The sequence below is a fragment of the Drosophila teissieri genome, chromosome 3L (assembly GCF_016746235.2).
Source record: "Drosophila teissieri strain GT53w chromosome 3L, Prin_Dtei_1.1, whole genome shotgun sequence".
Lineage (NCBI taxonomy): Eukaryota > Metazoa > Arthropoda > Insecta > Diptera > Drosophilidae > Drosophila > Drosophila teissieri.
In genome coordinates, this window is record NC_053031.1 from 4551947 (window position 1) to 4568884 (window position 16938).

The window sequence follows — 16938 nt, forward strand, 5'->3', positions numbered from 1 at the left end:
GCTGATCTTTGGCTTTAAGCCAAACTGAAAACAGCTGATTACACTCTTTAAAGCCGACTCTCTGAAAAGAGAGTGCCAAAAAGAGAGGCTACAGATCTTCCGAAGTTTCAGTAGCGTAGTTAAAAAGGGGTAACTTAAAGTAAAATACATGTATTAATTATACTAACATCTACTGTCGATATAACAAATAACTTATGACCAAACTTTGGATGTAAGACCTTTTTAATTACAGAAAATATATTTTTTAATTTACAGCTAAAATCCATCACACATCTAAGGCTAAAAATTTAAGAGTAAAGAACCCACCTACACCTCTGTCTTTACCACCACACGCACACCCATTGTTTTGTGTGATCCGCTCACGTCGACCCGTCGTCGTCTACCTGTTGCCAACTAGACTTTTGTCGTGGGGGCTGGAAAAAAGTGAGTTAAGAGCCGCTCGCGGCCAACTCTGGAGCGCAGTTTGGTTGAGTTTGTCGAGCGGTCAGGTTGCTCGGCGGTCGGCATCGCAATCGCAATCGCAGTTGCAGCAGCTCGAGCCTCAAGAGTCCAGCGATAAACCCGTCGTCGCGCTGTCGGTACGTGGAGCAAAATTAAACTAAGCTGAGCTGAGCTGGGCTAAACACACTCGCCAGTTGATCGTGCGGAACCCCATTGAAGCCAGCAGCACTCGAATATTACACAAAACGACTGAAAATTGTACACAAAAACCCCGACGATCTCTGTTGGATATAGTTTTTCTGCTACTGCTGCTGCTGCTGTTTCGGTTTCTGTTTCGGTTTTTTGTGTATTTGTAAACAACAGATAAAAGTTTTGAATCCAAGTCGGTAAAGTGTAGCAAAATCGAAGGGATACCCATACTCATGTGATCGGGGTGACCAGCTAGCTCCATTAGATACACGTATCCGATGGCCCGAGCATCCGTATCTGTATCTGTATCTGTGTATCTGAAATCGTAAGCGCGTCGCACGCCAGCGCGTGTCTCCAGTTTTAAATGGCCTAGGCGGCTCCATAAACTAAGCTCCCAGCTAACAGCTCCCAACTGGTCAAGTTTACTATTATTTATGTTTTTTTCGCCCCATCCGCTTAGGTGTTCGTTCAGTCGGCATTCTATTGAATAAGTGCGCGACCAAGCCAAATTCGGATGCAATTTTTCAATTGAACAAGCTTAATGAGTGAAGAGCAATTAGAAAGATGTATACGTGTATAAGCCGAAAATACTATAAATAGCGGAGTAATGAAGTAATTGATGTGGTGCTTGGTTGTATAATCCGCATACAGCAGTGATAAATGAATGTATTTGATATATTAGCGAATAAATAAAAAGTTGTAAGCGATCATATGAGTACAAGCAATAAATCAATGTAGATGAGCGAACAGCTTTATAGATTTAAAACCCTCGGTGATAAGCTTCTCAATACCTTAACAAACACGTTAATTTTTTCCCAAAAGTGCCGTTTAAATCGCTTCAATAATACTTAATGAGTTTATGGAGAACGCTAACAATGCTAACAGATATCGGCTTAATGCCTAGATATATCTGCTTTATTGTGTGCTAATGAGGCCCGAAAACTCCCACCTTTCAAGTGCTTAATTCTGGGAACGAGCAAGTGCCGGCGGAAAAAGTGCAAGTGGCAGTCGAATTGAAGAGCCGCTGCCTTGACTCATTTGGTAAACAGATTGTGGGCCAAATAATCCAAAAGAAAGTGAAATTTATTCAAAACGAATTCGTCACCCATCAATGTCGGGCCCATTATGTGAGCTACTTTATATCGCGCATACGCAGTGTGTTTAATCTAGAAGCTGCAGATGATATAAGATATCCAGTTCGGGCTGACAGCCTGTTTGTTCTGAAAACAAATTACCACAGAGGTGGACAGTTGAGATTAAATCTGCGGGCAGGGTCAATGACTACTATTTGTACTCAAAGAACGTGTAGATTGCGAAACTTTCAGCCGTCAGCCCGTACAAATAGCTAATTTACGACGCACGACTATCTTTAATTGCTTTGCAGCAACTAAACAATCAGAAAGTTCTTGGCTCGCCCAGTGGCTGTGGTGGGTGGTGGTTTCTCCAGCCGTGTCAGCCGTGTAATCAAAAGCCATCGTGACTTAACGTGGCCTAGACCCCTGCCCACAACCGGTTAGGTCGCACATTCCTGAAGATCACCTGCTATGTTTGTAAACGAAATTAGCGCGCTAAAGTGAAAATTGCCGGATTCCCCCGACCCTGGCATCTGTATAACACTAAACTCCACATAGAACCCGTTTTGTGTTGGCCCCTTCTGGATGTGGCTTGGGCAAATATTTGCAGCTTCGACCAGCGCTAAGGAGCAAATACAACAGGTTTCAATACTTTACGACTCTACGTTCCAAGTTGGAAACACTTTTTGAAAAACCAGTGCTAGCGCAGCGTTCGATTAATCAAAATCGCGTTGGAGATACGCAACATAAGCGGAATTAATCAAGACTCGAATCAACAAAAACGAAAAACGGGAAACGATAAAGACTCGTGGCGCTGACGGCGCAAATTAAGCACCCGCAAAAAAAGGTTCACAGAAAGTGCCGAATTTTTGCCCAACCCAAGGTTTTCTCATGAAAAAAGCACAAATAAACCGGAGGGCAAGAAATCCCGACTTCAAGTTGTACCACTACTTTGCCATTGAGTAGAGTCCACAGTTTTTGGGGAAATCCTGATCTTCAAGTGGTTAGCTAAAAATTTAAAAGGTCCAAAAGGGAATCCAAAATAATTGTGTTTACAAGGTGATTGCAATAAAGTGAATCAAGTGACTCAAAAAATAACTTAAAAGTAGCATATATACATACTATATAGTATGGTGAAAAATTTCAATATGACCATAACTCTGTTCTCAGCTTTAAACAGCGCATTTCACTCGAGCTGAAAGTGCACAGCCAATTAAATTTACAATAAATTCAAAACAACAAAATGGAAAACAGCAGCAACAACAGAAACAACAGAAACACCACAGAAAAAATGTTCGATACGTGCCGGAATTTAAGTTGAGCTTTTCAGCCCTCCAGTTTTATTTGCATGGATTGCATGTGTATTACCTTTACGGTTTAGCTGGGCGCATGGGAGCGCTCACCTGTCGCCCCCTATTGTGTTGGCTACAGTGAAGCCCCAATATAAAGCACTTTTAAAACCCTATTTAAAAATATGTAGAAATATAGTTCATAAACAATGCTAAACTTTCCATTTATTGTTCGACTTACTGCGTTTTAGCAACGTTGCTTAACTTAAAAACTATAAGTAGTACGACTAAATTGATTAGTTTTTTATATTTTAGGAGAAGCTTAAAAACTGAAGCTCGGGGAGAGCGGGAAAGAGAGAGTGTCGCAGCGGCGCGGGTGTGAGTGAGAGGGAAAGCTGCCGACGGCGACGCTATTTTCAATGACGCGACAACCAAAACAATCAACAAAATTCGCGTACGAAATCAAACAACAACTACAATTCGGCCTTCTCCGTATTGGCAGCGGCCTAGCGCCGGCCAAAGCAACAACAATAACAACAAAAGCCAACTGTTTGTGATTAAGTAAACAATATAAGATCACCTAAAAAAAACTAAGTCAAACGGTGGGACGATGACTGTCTCATATGCGGGAGAAGTGCCAAATGGGAGCAGCTTTGGCTGCTTCTGGAAAATCCTGTGGAAGTGAGTATTATCTGGAAATAAATATAATCAAAACTAGAGCAGACAAAGATAACTTTTCAAAATTATTATATATTTAGTGTTGGCTTTTAGAATTGTTTATATCTAGGCAGAGCCAAAAACACTTGTAAGAGTTAATACCTCATTAATTATAAAAATAATTACGAAAACCACTGAAACTACTAGTTTCGCCAATCTGGGTCACCAGCAGAAAGGTGTCGATTCCGGGGATTTTTCCGCATTACTCATTCACCGAGTGTTTACCAACGCAATTAACATCCATCCAATACTCTGAGCTCCTCTATTCAGCCACCTAGTACATACGAGTATATGGTGACTGACATCTCCCCGCCGGCAACATCTGGTTTCAGGCTATTTTGTGTTTAGAGTCTGTTTATTTTTAACCCCAGTTCGCTTTAATTGTTTCCCGAGTGCAGTCACTCGTAACTGGGCAGTTAGAATAGCAATTCCAGTTCCAGTTACTGTTGCACAGTTCCAGTTTTTGCCATTCAAACCAGAAAGAAGAAAAATTGGTAGCCAAAACAGCGAAGCTCTGCACACTCCGATGGTTGGCTTATCACACGTTCAGTAATGAATTCACTAATTGAAAAGATACGTTTATGACAGGGAAAATGTAAAAAATGCCTAAAACCCATTGTTTATGATGGGAGCCTCGAGTTGAAGTTACTTTTAGCTTATAATATTGAACAAGAGATAAATGCCAAGCCCCAACCTAAATTTTGAAGAGCAGAAGGTAAGCGAAACCTTGATCAAAACAAACAGAACAAAGACCCCACCAGAGTAGTACCAGTTTCAAAGCGGTTATGCCAATCAATATACATATATATACATTTTTTTTAATGTATCATATCACACTAAGAGACATTTGAATTCATTGGAACTGTCATGCAAGATTGGAATACCCCCATAAAACAGTTTTGCAGAACTGGTGAACCATTAGAAACGAAAACTTAATCTGAAATGCGATGTAGGGGGTAACGATTGAAAGTCTGAATGAGGAAATCATTTGTATCAGAACAAAAACCAGTTAGTTACAAAGGCATAAACTACCTACAACTTACTTAATTCAAATCCCTTCCCCTTTTAATAGATGGCGAGGCAGCGTTTACAAATTGATCTGGCGCGAGTTAGTTGCGTATCTGTGTTTATACTATACCATAAATGTTATCTACAGATTTGGTCTGACAGAAAGTCAGCAAGCGTAAGTATTTTTAGTGATCCATATAGTGGCTAAATTGTTTATAATAATATTTATTTTGTGGCAGCATTTTTAAGAAAATTCGCCTGTATTTTGGGCAGCAGAGTGAGAGCATACCCATGTCCTTTGTGCTGGGCTTCTATGTAAATCTGGTGGTGAAGCGTTGGTGGGAGCAGTATAGGCTTCTGCCCTGGCCAGATACGTTGGCCCTGTTCATAAGCGCGGCCATTCCCAACTCCAATGGCGGTGTGAATGTAAGAATACGCTTTTCGACATTTAACCCAATATAAATATTTAATACCCAAAAATACAGAATGAAACGGGCCGCCTGATGCGTCGTAATATCATGCGCTACATGGTTTTGGCCTATGTGATCACCCTTCAGCGAATTTCCCTTCGTGTGAAACGCCGCTTTCCCACTACGCAACATCTGGTGGATGCGGGTCTGATGCACGAGTCCGAGATGAAAATCTTCGAGGCACTGAACCAGAAGAGTCCCATGTCCAAGTACTGGATGCCCCTGGTCTGGGCCACCAACATCATAAATCGGGCCAGAAAGGATGGCCTCATCGCCTCGGATCATATTGTGCAGACCATTTTGGTGGAGCTCTCGGATATTCGTAGGCGTTTAGGTGGTCTGATTGGATACGACACGGTCTGTGTTCCTTTGGTCTACACTCAGGTGAGTTGCAACCTTCTGTGGAAGATACATTTTATTCGGTAAATGGAGCTGAAATCAAAAATTTCCATTTTCAGGTGGTCACCCTGGTGCTGTACACCTATTTCATAGCTGCCCTTTTGGGCCGCCAAATGTTGCCCAACGTTCTGGACAGAAATGGACGCGAAGATCCCGATCTGTACTTCCCCCTGTTCACCGTATTGCAGGTGATTGCATTTGCTCTATATTAAATGAAGTCATTAATTTTTCTCGCTTGATTTAAGACGGTTTAGAAGTTATCTTAATTTGCACGTTCCGCCTTATTTACTATAAATCAAAGTCAATTTTGCACGTCTCGTCGTTTTGTAAATGTTTAAAAACTTGTTGCGGTTTTTTGTTATTCGCAATTGTTTTTGTTTTTGTTTTTGTTTTTTTGCCATTTTTCCGCCAAACTGAGTGGCCGAATGTAATGGCTATACCTTGTTAGCGATACGCCGCTCGGATGCACTATATATTGGGCTATATCATGATATGGCCAGTTACAACTGTTTGCCGTTTTCCGTTTTGGTTTCTGCGGTTCTGCGCTGGGGACAGATTTCAAGTGCCTTATGTAAACGATTCGCGGTCACGTTCCCCGTAATAAATTGGCATTTTGCCGAGCTCTGGTTTGTGTTTCTCCGCGATATAAATCTGCGACAAGTGTTTAGCTATCATTATTAACTGTTAATGTCCATACCGTATAACTTGAAGCCGCAAAAAAGTGAATGGAATTGCCAAGCTTTCCCTCAAATAATTCCCAAGTTCTGCTGAAATTGTTCGACTTTCATGATGTAATTTACCAAGATCCAATCGCCTTCCATTAATCTTTGCAGTTTGTTTTCTACGTGGGCTGGCTGAAAGTGGCCGAGGTGCTAATCAATCCCTTTGGCGAAGATGACGATGATATCGAGCTCAACTGGCTAATTGATCGACACATCAAGGTAAGTCACCAGTGCGTATAATTCGCACAATCTTAAGGTAATTTGATTTGGCACATTGTCTATACGTCAGCCATCCGTTAAACATTTTTAATAAGCTGTGGCAATAATTCCTGCGGTCCATACAACCATAAAACAATCATTTTTCGCTAGAGCTGCGAAAAAGATCCCCCTTAGAATTTCACACAAACAACCTGTATAACTGCCAATTAATTTCATTTAGCACGATGTAGATGTATTCACGGGTTTTTAAATTAAATTAGTAACAAAATTCGGAACAGATGGTTTCTGCATCGAAACACCTACTTCCAACGTTAATTTTCCAGCTTCTAAGTGAAACCTTGGGATACCGACATCCGCAAGATACTTATACGTATCTGTGCACAATCATAATTCCATAGGTTTCCGAGTATTATGACTGCTAAAATCTGAGTTCGCTAATTGGGTTAGCGTGCTAACTAAGTAAAGATTTTGCACTCTTGAGGCGATAATCGCTTGAGTCAGCCACTTCTTGGTTTGCTACTCAAAGGAAAAGAACATGTCTGTCTGCCACGTGCTAAAAATAACAGGCATTCTCTACATAGCCAACAAAAGACTCGGGAGCCAAACACAACTTTGAACATAACGAACTGCAGAGTACCCTAGCAAAATGATGCAATATGACAGGTACAAAGATGTTTGCAATTGATAAATTATAATCTAACAACAATAGATGCTAGCTAAGCAGAGTCGGAGATTGCTATAAGTTATCTTTCTTATAAGCACATCCTACAAATTTACATGTGACTGCAAGTCGTACTTAATAAATCTTTATTTATGAACTCACATTCTGTATAAGTAGATACATTTTACTTACAGCTGTGTTACTTGAGTTTATTAAAATATACAAATGCGACTTAGAAAAGCAATCAATTTGCGAAATGGAATTTCAAATATTTCTAGCTTCCCGCCAAAGTCTAGCTTCCGCTTGCAATTAAGATAAGGGTATCTCTAGTCGACTTTCCTTTATTTACTGATGCTGATTGAAGTTTTGGACTTGGGCTTTGGGAACTCGATGTTTGTGTGCGTTAGCAGCGATTTTTGCATGTGTGCAGTGCGTGTGTGTGTTTGTGTGTGTTTGTATCTGTGTTTGGGGCCTGCCGTCGCTTGCAATTATTTACAAAAGTTAGCAGCAGCAGCAGCAAAAGTAAATTGAAAACAGGTTTTTGTTCAAAAAATGAGAAAATCGAGAAAAAAAACACACGGGCTGAAAAACATTGAAACCTCTTTTGTACAGCTTTATCATTGAATGTCGACTGTGTGTGTGTGTATGTGTGTGTGTTTTTATGGTCACCACAGCGCTGGGTTTGCTCGATTTCGGAAATGCATCTCAAGCGGTCGCTTTTAGCCCGGTTATCAGCTGGGGGCTAATGCCAACACCTCGGCCAGGTTTTGTGGCCCATTTCAACTGCACTCCACACGAGCAGACGTGACTCTTGGCTCAGTCGCTCATAAATGGCAAATTGAAAACAGAGCGCGGCAAAATGATTAAGCAAATGAGTATTTTCCATACTTTTATTATTATTTCTTTCCTTTTTTTTGTTTTGCCATTTTCTGTAGTGTGGAGTGGGCTGTGTGCTGATTTGTGTTATGGAATAATTAAAAACTTGTAAACAATTTCACTTTTTCTTTTGTTTCGATGTGGGACAGTAGCCACGCTTGAATTATAGTGACGTAATTGGGTTTAGTGCCTCCTCGAAATGGCCCAAAAATCGCAAATGGCGAGCACGTTTTCGATTTTGAACCGCCCTCGACTGATCCACTTTTGATAAACTCGCTTTCAGGCTGCCTACATGATCGTGGACGAGATGCACGAGGAGCACCCCGAGTTGCTGCGGGACCAGTACTGGGAGTGCGTGGTGCCCAAGGATCTGCCCTACACGGTGGCATCCGAGCACTACCGCAAGGACGAGCCCAAGGGCTCCGCCGAGAAGTACAAGGTCAAGAAGGAGGACGCCATGTACGCCAACATAATGCCCGGCGGTGGCAAGAGGATGCTCAGCGACGATGTCTACGCGGACTATGTGAGTATCCATCTAAGTGCTTCCATTCACCACATAGATTTATATTAATAGTCATTGAAAACTAACGTTTTAAGGCTCTAACTATGACATTAGTTGCGTTGTGAGTTATATTTCCAGTAAGCATAACTTTTTATGGTTATTAACTCAACTTAAAGGCTATATAATAGTTCTCAGGCTTACAGTTTGTCATATTTATGGGTAATCGATCATATTTTTATGCAGATGCATTTTCATAAATTTTGTTAGAATGACTTATATATGTCAAGAGTCACATTTTAATATTATAATTTACCGCCAACAGGAAAGCGTGGACACGCCAATGGTGGAAAGGAGGAAGAACAACTGGCTGGTCCGTCAGCTCTCTCGAATGGGCTCCATGAGAAGCCAGTCAACGGCCTACTCCTCCGGCGGCATGCCCTTCAACCGGAACCGGCTCAACTCCGTCTACTCTAGTCCCGAGTCCGGCTTGCCACTGACCATCCTGCAGCAGCAGCAACTGCAGCAGGCGCATCAGCAGCAGCAGGCCGGATCGCAGCCAAGTAAATCGAGTCTCTATGGGAAGTTTGTGCATCGCAAGTCGCTCAGAGCTCAACGCCAACTGATCAAGCAGAGTAAGTAAATACATAAATTATTATTATTAACTAACTTAAAATAAACAATTTATCTGGTAGTCAAGACAATTTCTGTAAATCCCTAAAAGTATGCTTTACATTTTGAATTATTTATATTCTTCAGATTCCAAATTGAATGGCTTGAATGTGAGTGTGGCCAAGACCAGACCGCGGATACCCACACCCGAGGTGGCCAAGGATGGCAACACGAATCCAGGTGAGTAACCAGCCACATATCCAGCACAAAACCTGCAACTTTTTGAACAATTTGCACCACTCCGCCCGTGTAGCCACCAGCTCGGTCCTAATGGCACCACAGCAGCTGAGCACCACCAGCGCACCACCGGGCATGTACCCCTCCACCTACGCACCCGACACCCTACTGCACCAGGAGAGCGGCCAGGTGCTGGGCACGCTGCTGCTCTCGCCCATCAAAGAGATGGATAGCTCATCGTCCAATAACACTCTGATTCCAGGGCATCCGGCCACCGCGGCTCTGGCAGCCAGCATGAAGGAGGGATACACGCCGAGCAGTAAGTGCAAATATCTAATGCCTATTTCCATTTCCTAATTTTTGTTTCCCTTAATAACTTGCAGCTATTGCCGCTGCCACGAACATCACCACACTGTCGTTCCCCTTCAGCGTGACGACCACAGGTGGGGAAACGATGCCCACTGGGACACTGAGCATCCTGCCCATCTCGGCCAACGCCCAGCTGCCCACGATCACGACGACGGCGAGTGGGTACGATCCCAACGATGTGATCACCACGATACCGGTGTCTTTGTCCATCCAGCGATCCCCATCCGCACTCTCCATTGTGGAGCTGACCGGTGCCGATGTCCAGGACGGATATAGCAACAGTGGGTCAAGCAATGGCAATGGTGGCATTACCACCACGGCCCTGCTGTCCGTGAAGCCGCTCAATGGCAACCAGAACATTTCGCGAAACAACAGTTTCAACCTGAGCCTCAATCTGCAGGATCCGCAGCAACGATCCTCGATGAGATCGGCGGGTGCCACGGATACGGTGGACACCTCGGGCACGATGCCAATGCCCCATAGAAGTGGCGGCCTTGAAACGGTCGGAGTCGGAGGATCCTCGGCGCCCTCAACTCTGGCGAAGCACAAGCCGGAACAGAAGACCGGAGAGGTGTACGTCTGACATTATTATCAGTCGGGTTAGATTAGTTTAGACTTGATCGGAATTCGAGCCACATAATTTTATTTAAGATGCAATCGGCACTGTGCCACCCAGAACCACTAAAAATGATATTATTAGTAGCCAGAAAATGTTAGATTATTGCTAGGATCTTATCCTCGAAGTCTAGTAATCACTTTTCCGTTAGCAAATAAAGCTGCAGTTCATATAGTCGTTTACCATGTTTGGAGTTGCTAAAAACAAATGTTTAACTAAAATGTAACCATTCCAATATCTTATACGTTTTACTTTATAAGACCAGCTCAACAAAATTCTAGTAAATAATGAGCGAATATTACCAACAGAGTGGAACTGTAAACTGTAAAGAGCATTGTATATAATTATATTATTTTATAGGAAATCGACTTACTGTTTTGGCACTTGCCATATTAGCTAAGCGTTTGAATCTTTGCATAACTTTTGAAAGAATCTCTATCTCGTGTAGGCAGTGTAAATACTTGTAAACCAACACAGTATGTGATATGCGATTGTTAACCAGCTAGATTTTGTATCTTTACAAGTACAGATAAATAAGTGCCTAAGTTTATATTCTGTAATTATAAACCGCTGTATGTGAATGTAGAAAATGTATGCAAACGTGTCCTTTGTACAGATGAAGCATCAACTTCTTGTAGTTATATTTTGAAATAAAATCCATCACTTAACAAAGCACACTTTTGGCCAACATTCTGTTTATATAAGAGTTACTGGGGAGTACATCTGCACGACATTTCCCACTGACACTCTTCCCGCGATCAATCAAGACTCTTCGAACCTACCCCAAGAGAAAGATCAATTAGAATTTGAACCCCAACGGTGCGATATATGTACGCAGCGAATTTAAATGGATGCTCATGGAAGATGGCAAGTCAGTCGCGCTTGGGCGCTCAAGCGGTTGCGATCTGCGGAGAACATTCAACTTCGATCTGGAGCAAGTGCGAATAATTGAAGGATCTATCTATCTAAAAAGTGGCAATTAAAAGGTGAATATCCCGCGGAGCATAACCAGTGAATGGAACAGATTTCAAACCGAAGCCGAAGAAGAACCCAAATAGTTGCGCTTCAATTTGTGAAGGAATGTGTGCAATAATATATATTCTATTACTCGTTAACCTCGCGGGTCAATCACAACTATGTGGCCAAAGAAACAAACTTGCATGCGGACGCAAAGTGTTACTTAATTGAATTAACCTTTTGTCTGCTTCGTTCCGAACTTGTGGCCGCTTCGAGTGAGGAAATCTTGACCACGGATCGATGGCGTATTGTATAATAAAGCCCACTTAATTGTCATTTCGTCAGTGCCGACTAACCATCACCATGGAGCGAGACGAGGCATCCACCTCGACCAGCGAGGGCAAATCCCAGGAGGAGGCGCCCACGGCGGAGGGTTTGGAGCACACCGAGCCCATTGCCTTCCTGAAACTGTTCCGATTCTCCACCTACGGCGAGATCGGCTGGCTGTTCTTCGGGTTCATCATGTGCTGCATCAAGGCTCTCACTCTTCCAGCCGTGGTCATCATCTACAGTGAGTTCACGTCCATGCTGGTGGACCGGGCCATGCAGTTTGGCACCAGCTCAAAGGTCCATGCGCTTCCACTCTTCGGAGGCGGTAAAACACTGTAAGTGTAAATAGTAATAGATATAGTAAATATGGTACTTATAGTATGCTATAACGAACAGGAAGAACAGATAATATATTTATCATTTATCACTCATACGCAGGGTGGGCCAAACAAACAAGTTTATTGATTGATTGAATAAGTTATATTGATATAATTTAATGCAAATGGTGTTATTCAATTATGTTATTTATAATCTAAATTTTTTACTAATTCAATAAATTCCAGTACGAATGCCTCTCGGGAGGAGAACAACGAGGCCTTATACGATGATTCCATATCGTATGGCATTCTCTTGACCATCGCATCCGTGGTGATGTTCATCTCGGGCATTTTCTCCGTGGATGTCTTCAACGTGGTGGCGCTACGTCAGGTCACTAGGATGCGGATAAAGCTGTTTTCATCCGTGATTCGTCAGGACATCGGTTGGCATGATCTGGCCAGCAAGCAAAACTTCACCCAGAGCATGGTGGAGTAAGTATCTATAGGGGATATGAAGCAGTTACTATATGAGTTTTCTTTGCAGTGATGTGGAAAAGATTCGAGATGGCATCTCAGAGAAAGTCGGTCACTTTGTTTACCTTGTAGTTGGGTTTATCATAACTGTGGCCATTTCATTCAGCTACGGCTGGAAACTCACCTTAGCCGTGAGCTCTTACATACCTCTGGTGATCTTGGTCAATTACTACGTAGCTAAGGTAAGGAAAGGAGTCCCATACAGGCCTATTTAATAGTTTATAGTTTACAACTTATTCCAACATGGTGGTTTGCAGTATCATAAGAGTTTCCTTTAACTATTTCAGTTCCAAGGCAAGCTGACTGCCCGCGAACAGGAATCCTACGCGGGAGCTGGCAATTTGGCGGAGGAAATTCTGAGTGCCATACGCACTGTGGTCTCGTTTGGTGGAGAAAAATCCGAGGTACAGCGCTATGAGAACTTCTTGGTCCCAGCTCGAAAGGCAAGTCAATGGAAGGGAGCCTTCTCGGGGGTCAGTGATGCTGTTTTGAAGTCCATGTTGTATCTGTCCTGCGCCGGAGCCTTTTGGTATGGTGTCAATCTCATCATCGATGATCGAAACGTGGAAAACAAGGAGTATACACCAGCTATTCTAATGATTGTAAGGCTTATAAGGATATATTCTTATTGCACATATATTGTAGTTGCCAATATTTCCAGGCCTTCTTTGGTATCATTGTGGGTGCGGACAACATAGCCAGAACAGCTCCTTTCCTGGAATCGTTTGCCACTGCCCGCGGCTGTGCCACCAACCTGTTCAAAGTCATCGATCTGACATCCAAGATCGATCCTCTTTCCACAGACGGCAAACTCTTGAACTACGGCCTGCGTGGTGATGTGGAGTTCCAGGATGTCTTCTTCCGATATCCCTCGCGTCCGGAGGTGATTGTACATAGGGGTCTAAATATCAGGATTAGAGCTGGTCAAACAGTGGCCTTGGTTGGTTCTTCTGGCTGTGGAAAGTCCACTTGTGTGCAATTGCTACAGAGGTTCTACGATCCTGTCTTTGGATCGGTGCTCTTGGATGATTTGGACATCAGAAAGTACAATATCCAATGGTTGAGATCGAATATTGCTGTTGTGGGCCAGGAACCGGTGCTATTTTTGGGCACAATAGGTACGTACAAACAAACTCAAAATATAAATGAATAAATATTATTTCTTGACAGCACAAAACATAAGTTATGGTAAGCCAGGCGCCACACAAAAGGAGATCGAAGCAGCTGCCACTCAGGCGGGAGCACATGAATTCATTACCAATCTTCCAGAGGTTAGATACTGCAACTAAAGGATCTACAAGCTAAAAAAGTAAATCTCTGTCTCAAATTTATAGAGCTATCGCAGTATGATTGGAGAGCGAGGCTCCCAGCTGTCCGGAGGTCAGAAACAACGCATAGCCATCGCTCGAGCCCTCATTCAGAATCCCAAGATCCTGCTGCTGGATGAAGCCACCTCTGCTCTGGATTACCAATCTGAGAAGCAGGTTCAACAGGCCTTGGACTTGGCCAGTAAAGGGCGTACAACCATCGTGGTCTCCCATCGATTGTCAGCTATTCGGGGCGCAGATAAGATAGTCTTTATTCATGATGGTAAGGTTTTGGAGGAGGGTTCCCATGATGATTTGATGGTGCTGGAAGGTGCCTACTACAACATGGTTCGTGCTGGCGATATCAACATGCCCGATGAGGTGGAAAAAGAGGAGAGCATTGCGGACACCAAAAGTAAGTACTCCTTGAACAAGTAAATAAGAGGAATTACATGTCTAATACTTCCTAGGAAAAAGCCTGGCTCTGCTTGAGAAATCCTTTGAGACGAGTCCCTTAAACTTCGAGAAAGGCCAAAAGAACAGTGTGCAGTTTGAGGAACCTATTATAAAGGCACTCATCAAGGATACCAATGCCCAGATAGCTGAGGCTCCGCCCGAGAAACCGAACTTCTTCCGCACTTTCTCTCGCATCCTTCAGCTTGCCAGACCAGAGTGGTGTTACCTGATTCTTGGAACAATAAGCGCTGTTGCTGTGGGATTTTTGTATCCAGCATTCGCGGTGATCTTTGGCGAATTCTATGCGGCTTTGGCTGAACAGGATCCGGAGGACGCTCTGCGTCGCACGGCTGTTCTTTCCTGGGCCTGCTTGGGCCTGGCATTTTTGACCGGATTGGTTTGCTTCCTTCAGACCTACTTGTTTAACTATGCGGGCATTTGGCTTACCACCAGGATGCGAGCCATGACCTTCAATGCGATGGTGAGTCAGGAAGTGGGATGGTTCGACGACGAGAACAACTCGGTGGGAGCTCTATCCGCTCGCTTGTCCGGCGAGGCAGTTGGTATCCAAGGAGCCATCGGATATCCCCTGAGTGGAATGATCCAGGCGTTGTCCAACTTCATATCAAGTGTCAGCGTTGCCATGTACTACAACTGGAAGTTGGCCCTTTTATGCTTGGCCAATTGCCCCATCATAGTGGGATCTGTAATCCTGGAAGCCAAGTGAATTGTGACATTATAGTTCCTACTCCAGTTTTTTACTTCTATGATAATTTTAGGATGATGTCCAATGCTGTAGTGAGGGAAAAACAGGTGATTGAGGAAGCGTGTCGCATTGCCACCGAATCCATAACCAACATCCGCACTGTGGCCGGCTTGCGCAGGGAGGCGGATGTCATCCGGGAGTACACGGAGGAGATCCAGCGGGTGGAGGTGCTCATCCGCCAAAAGCTTCGGTGGCGAGGAGTCCTCAACTCCACCATGCAGGCATCGGCCTTCTTCGCGTACGCAGTGGCTCTTTGCTACGGCGGTGTTTTGGTGTCCGAGGGCCAGCTGCCATTCCAAGATATTATCAAGTAAGGAAAGCAATCCAATCTAGTATCAAACCATCACTTCAAACATTATTTCTAGGGTATCGGAGACATTGCTGTATGGCTCCATGATGCTTGCTCAATCTCTGGCCTTTACGCCTGCCTTTTCCGCCGCTCTGATCGCGGGTCATCGCCTGTTCCAGATACTGGATCGCAAACCAAAGATTCAGTCACCCATGGGCACCATTAAAAACACACTCGCCAAGCAATTGAATCTCTTCGAGGGTGTGCGCTATCGCGGCATTGAGTTCCGTTACCCAACGCGACCTGATGCGAAAATCCTCAATGGTTTGGATCTTGAGGTGCTCAAGGGTCAAACGGTGGCCTTGGTAGGTCATTCCGGGTGTGGAAAATCCACCTGCGTACAGCTGCTCCAGCGCTACTACGATCCCGATGAAGGCAGCATTGTAAGTTATTTAATCAAAATCACCTCTTTATATGTAGCTAACCTTACTATTCAGCACATAGATCACGATGACATCCAAAACGATCTGACCCTCGAAGGAGTAAGGACCAAACTGGGCATAGTCTCCCAGGAGCCCACTCTTTTCGAGCGCTCCATAGCGGAGAATATAGCCTATGGCGACAATCGGCGCTCGGTGTCCATGGTGGAGATCATTGCGGCAGCCAAGAGTGCCAATGCTCATAGTTTCATCATTTCCCTGCCCAATGGCTATGATACGCGGATGGGAGCCCGAGGTACGCAGTTATCTGGTGGACAGAAGCAGCGAATCGCCATTGCCAGGGCGCTGGTGAGGAATCCCAAGATCCTGCTACTGGATGAAGCCACCTCAGCATTGGACTTGCAGAGCGAGCAGTTGGTCCAACAGGCCCTGGATACCGCGTGCTCTGGACGAACCTGTATCGTCATTGCCCATCGACTGTCCACTGTCCAGAATGCCGATGTGATCTGTGTGATCCAGAATGGTCAGGTGGTGGAGCAGGGCAATCACATGCAGTTGATTGCGCAGGGTGGCATTTATGCGAAGCTACACAAGACCCAAAAGGATCATTGAATATTAACTATACATTTTTATAAATCTCACCAAAAGCCAAAATACACTTGCCACCAAAAAAAACTAAATAAACTTTTACACAACTTTTTATCCATTAAATACTTGTTTATAATTACTGCGGTGAAATAGGTTATCCAATAATGGGCGGAGATGATGTTTAGGTAACTCTGTTTGCAAAGTGTACAATTATTAGGGGTATAAGTTGTAAGATCCGCCATCAAAGTTATCTAACTGATAAGAGTGCAATCTTTGGGGCATGTCTATAAAGCCAGCCACCCACCCACACGACTGGTGTTTATTTTCATGGTCAATGACATGCAAACTTGATTTGGCGTTGTGAAATGATAACAGTTCCCAATTAAACAGCGAAGATCATAAGTTTAACTGTCTGGAATGCAAATGACGCCAAATTTCGCTACCCGGCTGACCCATTTCCGCGATACATGGGTGCACACCTTGCCAAGAGGTATGATGATGGCCAACGATTTTCCACCAGTCATCATGAACCTTGAGCAAAATCAATTCAATTGATA

General features: G+C 43.8%; 2 protein-coding genes across 2 annotated transcripts; both read left to right on the forward strand.

Annotated features, from left to right (window-relative positions):
• Positions 1–437: 437 nt before the first annotated feature.
• LOC122617395 (bestrophin-3) lies at positions 438–11072 on the forward strand. The gene is made up of 12 exons (XM_043793242.1): positions 438–578; positions 3308–3673; positions 4782–4892; positions 4957–5143; positions 5203–5571; positions 5646–5774; positions 6420–6527; positions 8348–8587; positions 8889–9198; positions 9323–9415; positions 9489–9731; positions 9796–11072. Exons 2-12 carry the CDS (start codon positions 3603–3605, stop codon positions 10362–10364), a joined length of 2430 nt encoding a protein of 809 aa, XP_043649177.1. The 5' UTR covers positions 438–578; positions 3308–3602; the 3' UTR covers positions 10365–11072.
• Positions 11073–11278: 206 nt separating this feature from the next.
• Positions 11279–16504, forward strand: LOC122615862 (multidrug resistance protein homolog 65). The gene is made up of 12 exons (XM_043791021.1): positions 11279–11383; positions 11700–12019; positions 12248–12493; positions 12546–12717; positions 12823–13137; positions 13197–13653; positions 13706–13806; positions 13870–14257; positions 14313–15021; positions 15078–15374; positions 15430–15796; positions 15851–16504. Exons 2-12 carry the CDS (start codon positions 11718–11720, stop codon positions 16403–16405), a joined length of 3909 nt encoding a protein of 1302 aa, XP_043646956.1. The 5' UTR covers positions 11279–11383; positions 11700–11717; the 3' UTR covers positions 16406–16504.
• Positions 16505–16938: the final 434 nt, after the last annotated feature.

Bases quoted from the DNA above. Each gene is read 5' to 3' on its own strand.
- LOC122617395 (XM_043793242.1), top strand. From the start codon at position 3,603: ATGACTGTCTCATATGCGGGAGAAGTGCCAAATGGGAGCAGCTTTGGC. The intron at 5,775-6,419 runs GTGATTGCATTT...TAATCTTTGCAG, and splicing joins CCCTGTTCACCGTATTGCAG to TTTGTTTTCTACGTGGGCTG. The intron at 6,528-8,347 runs GTAAGTCACCAG...ACTCGCTTTCAG, and splicing joins TAATTGATCGACACATCAAG to GCTGCCTACATGATCGTGGA.
- LOC122615862 (XM_043791021.1), top strand. From the start codon at position 11,718: ATGGAGCGAGACGAGGCATCCACCTCGACCAGCGAGGGCAAATCCCAG. The intron at 12,718-12,822 runs GTAAGGAAAGGA...TAACTATTTCAG, and splicing joins TCAATTACTACGTAGCTAAG to TTCCAAGGCAAGCTGACTGC. The intron at 13,807-13,869 runs GTTAGATACTGC...TCAAATTTATAG, and splicing joins TCATTACCAATCTTCCAGAG to AGCTATCGCAGTATGATTGG.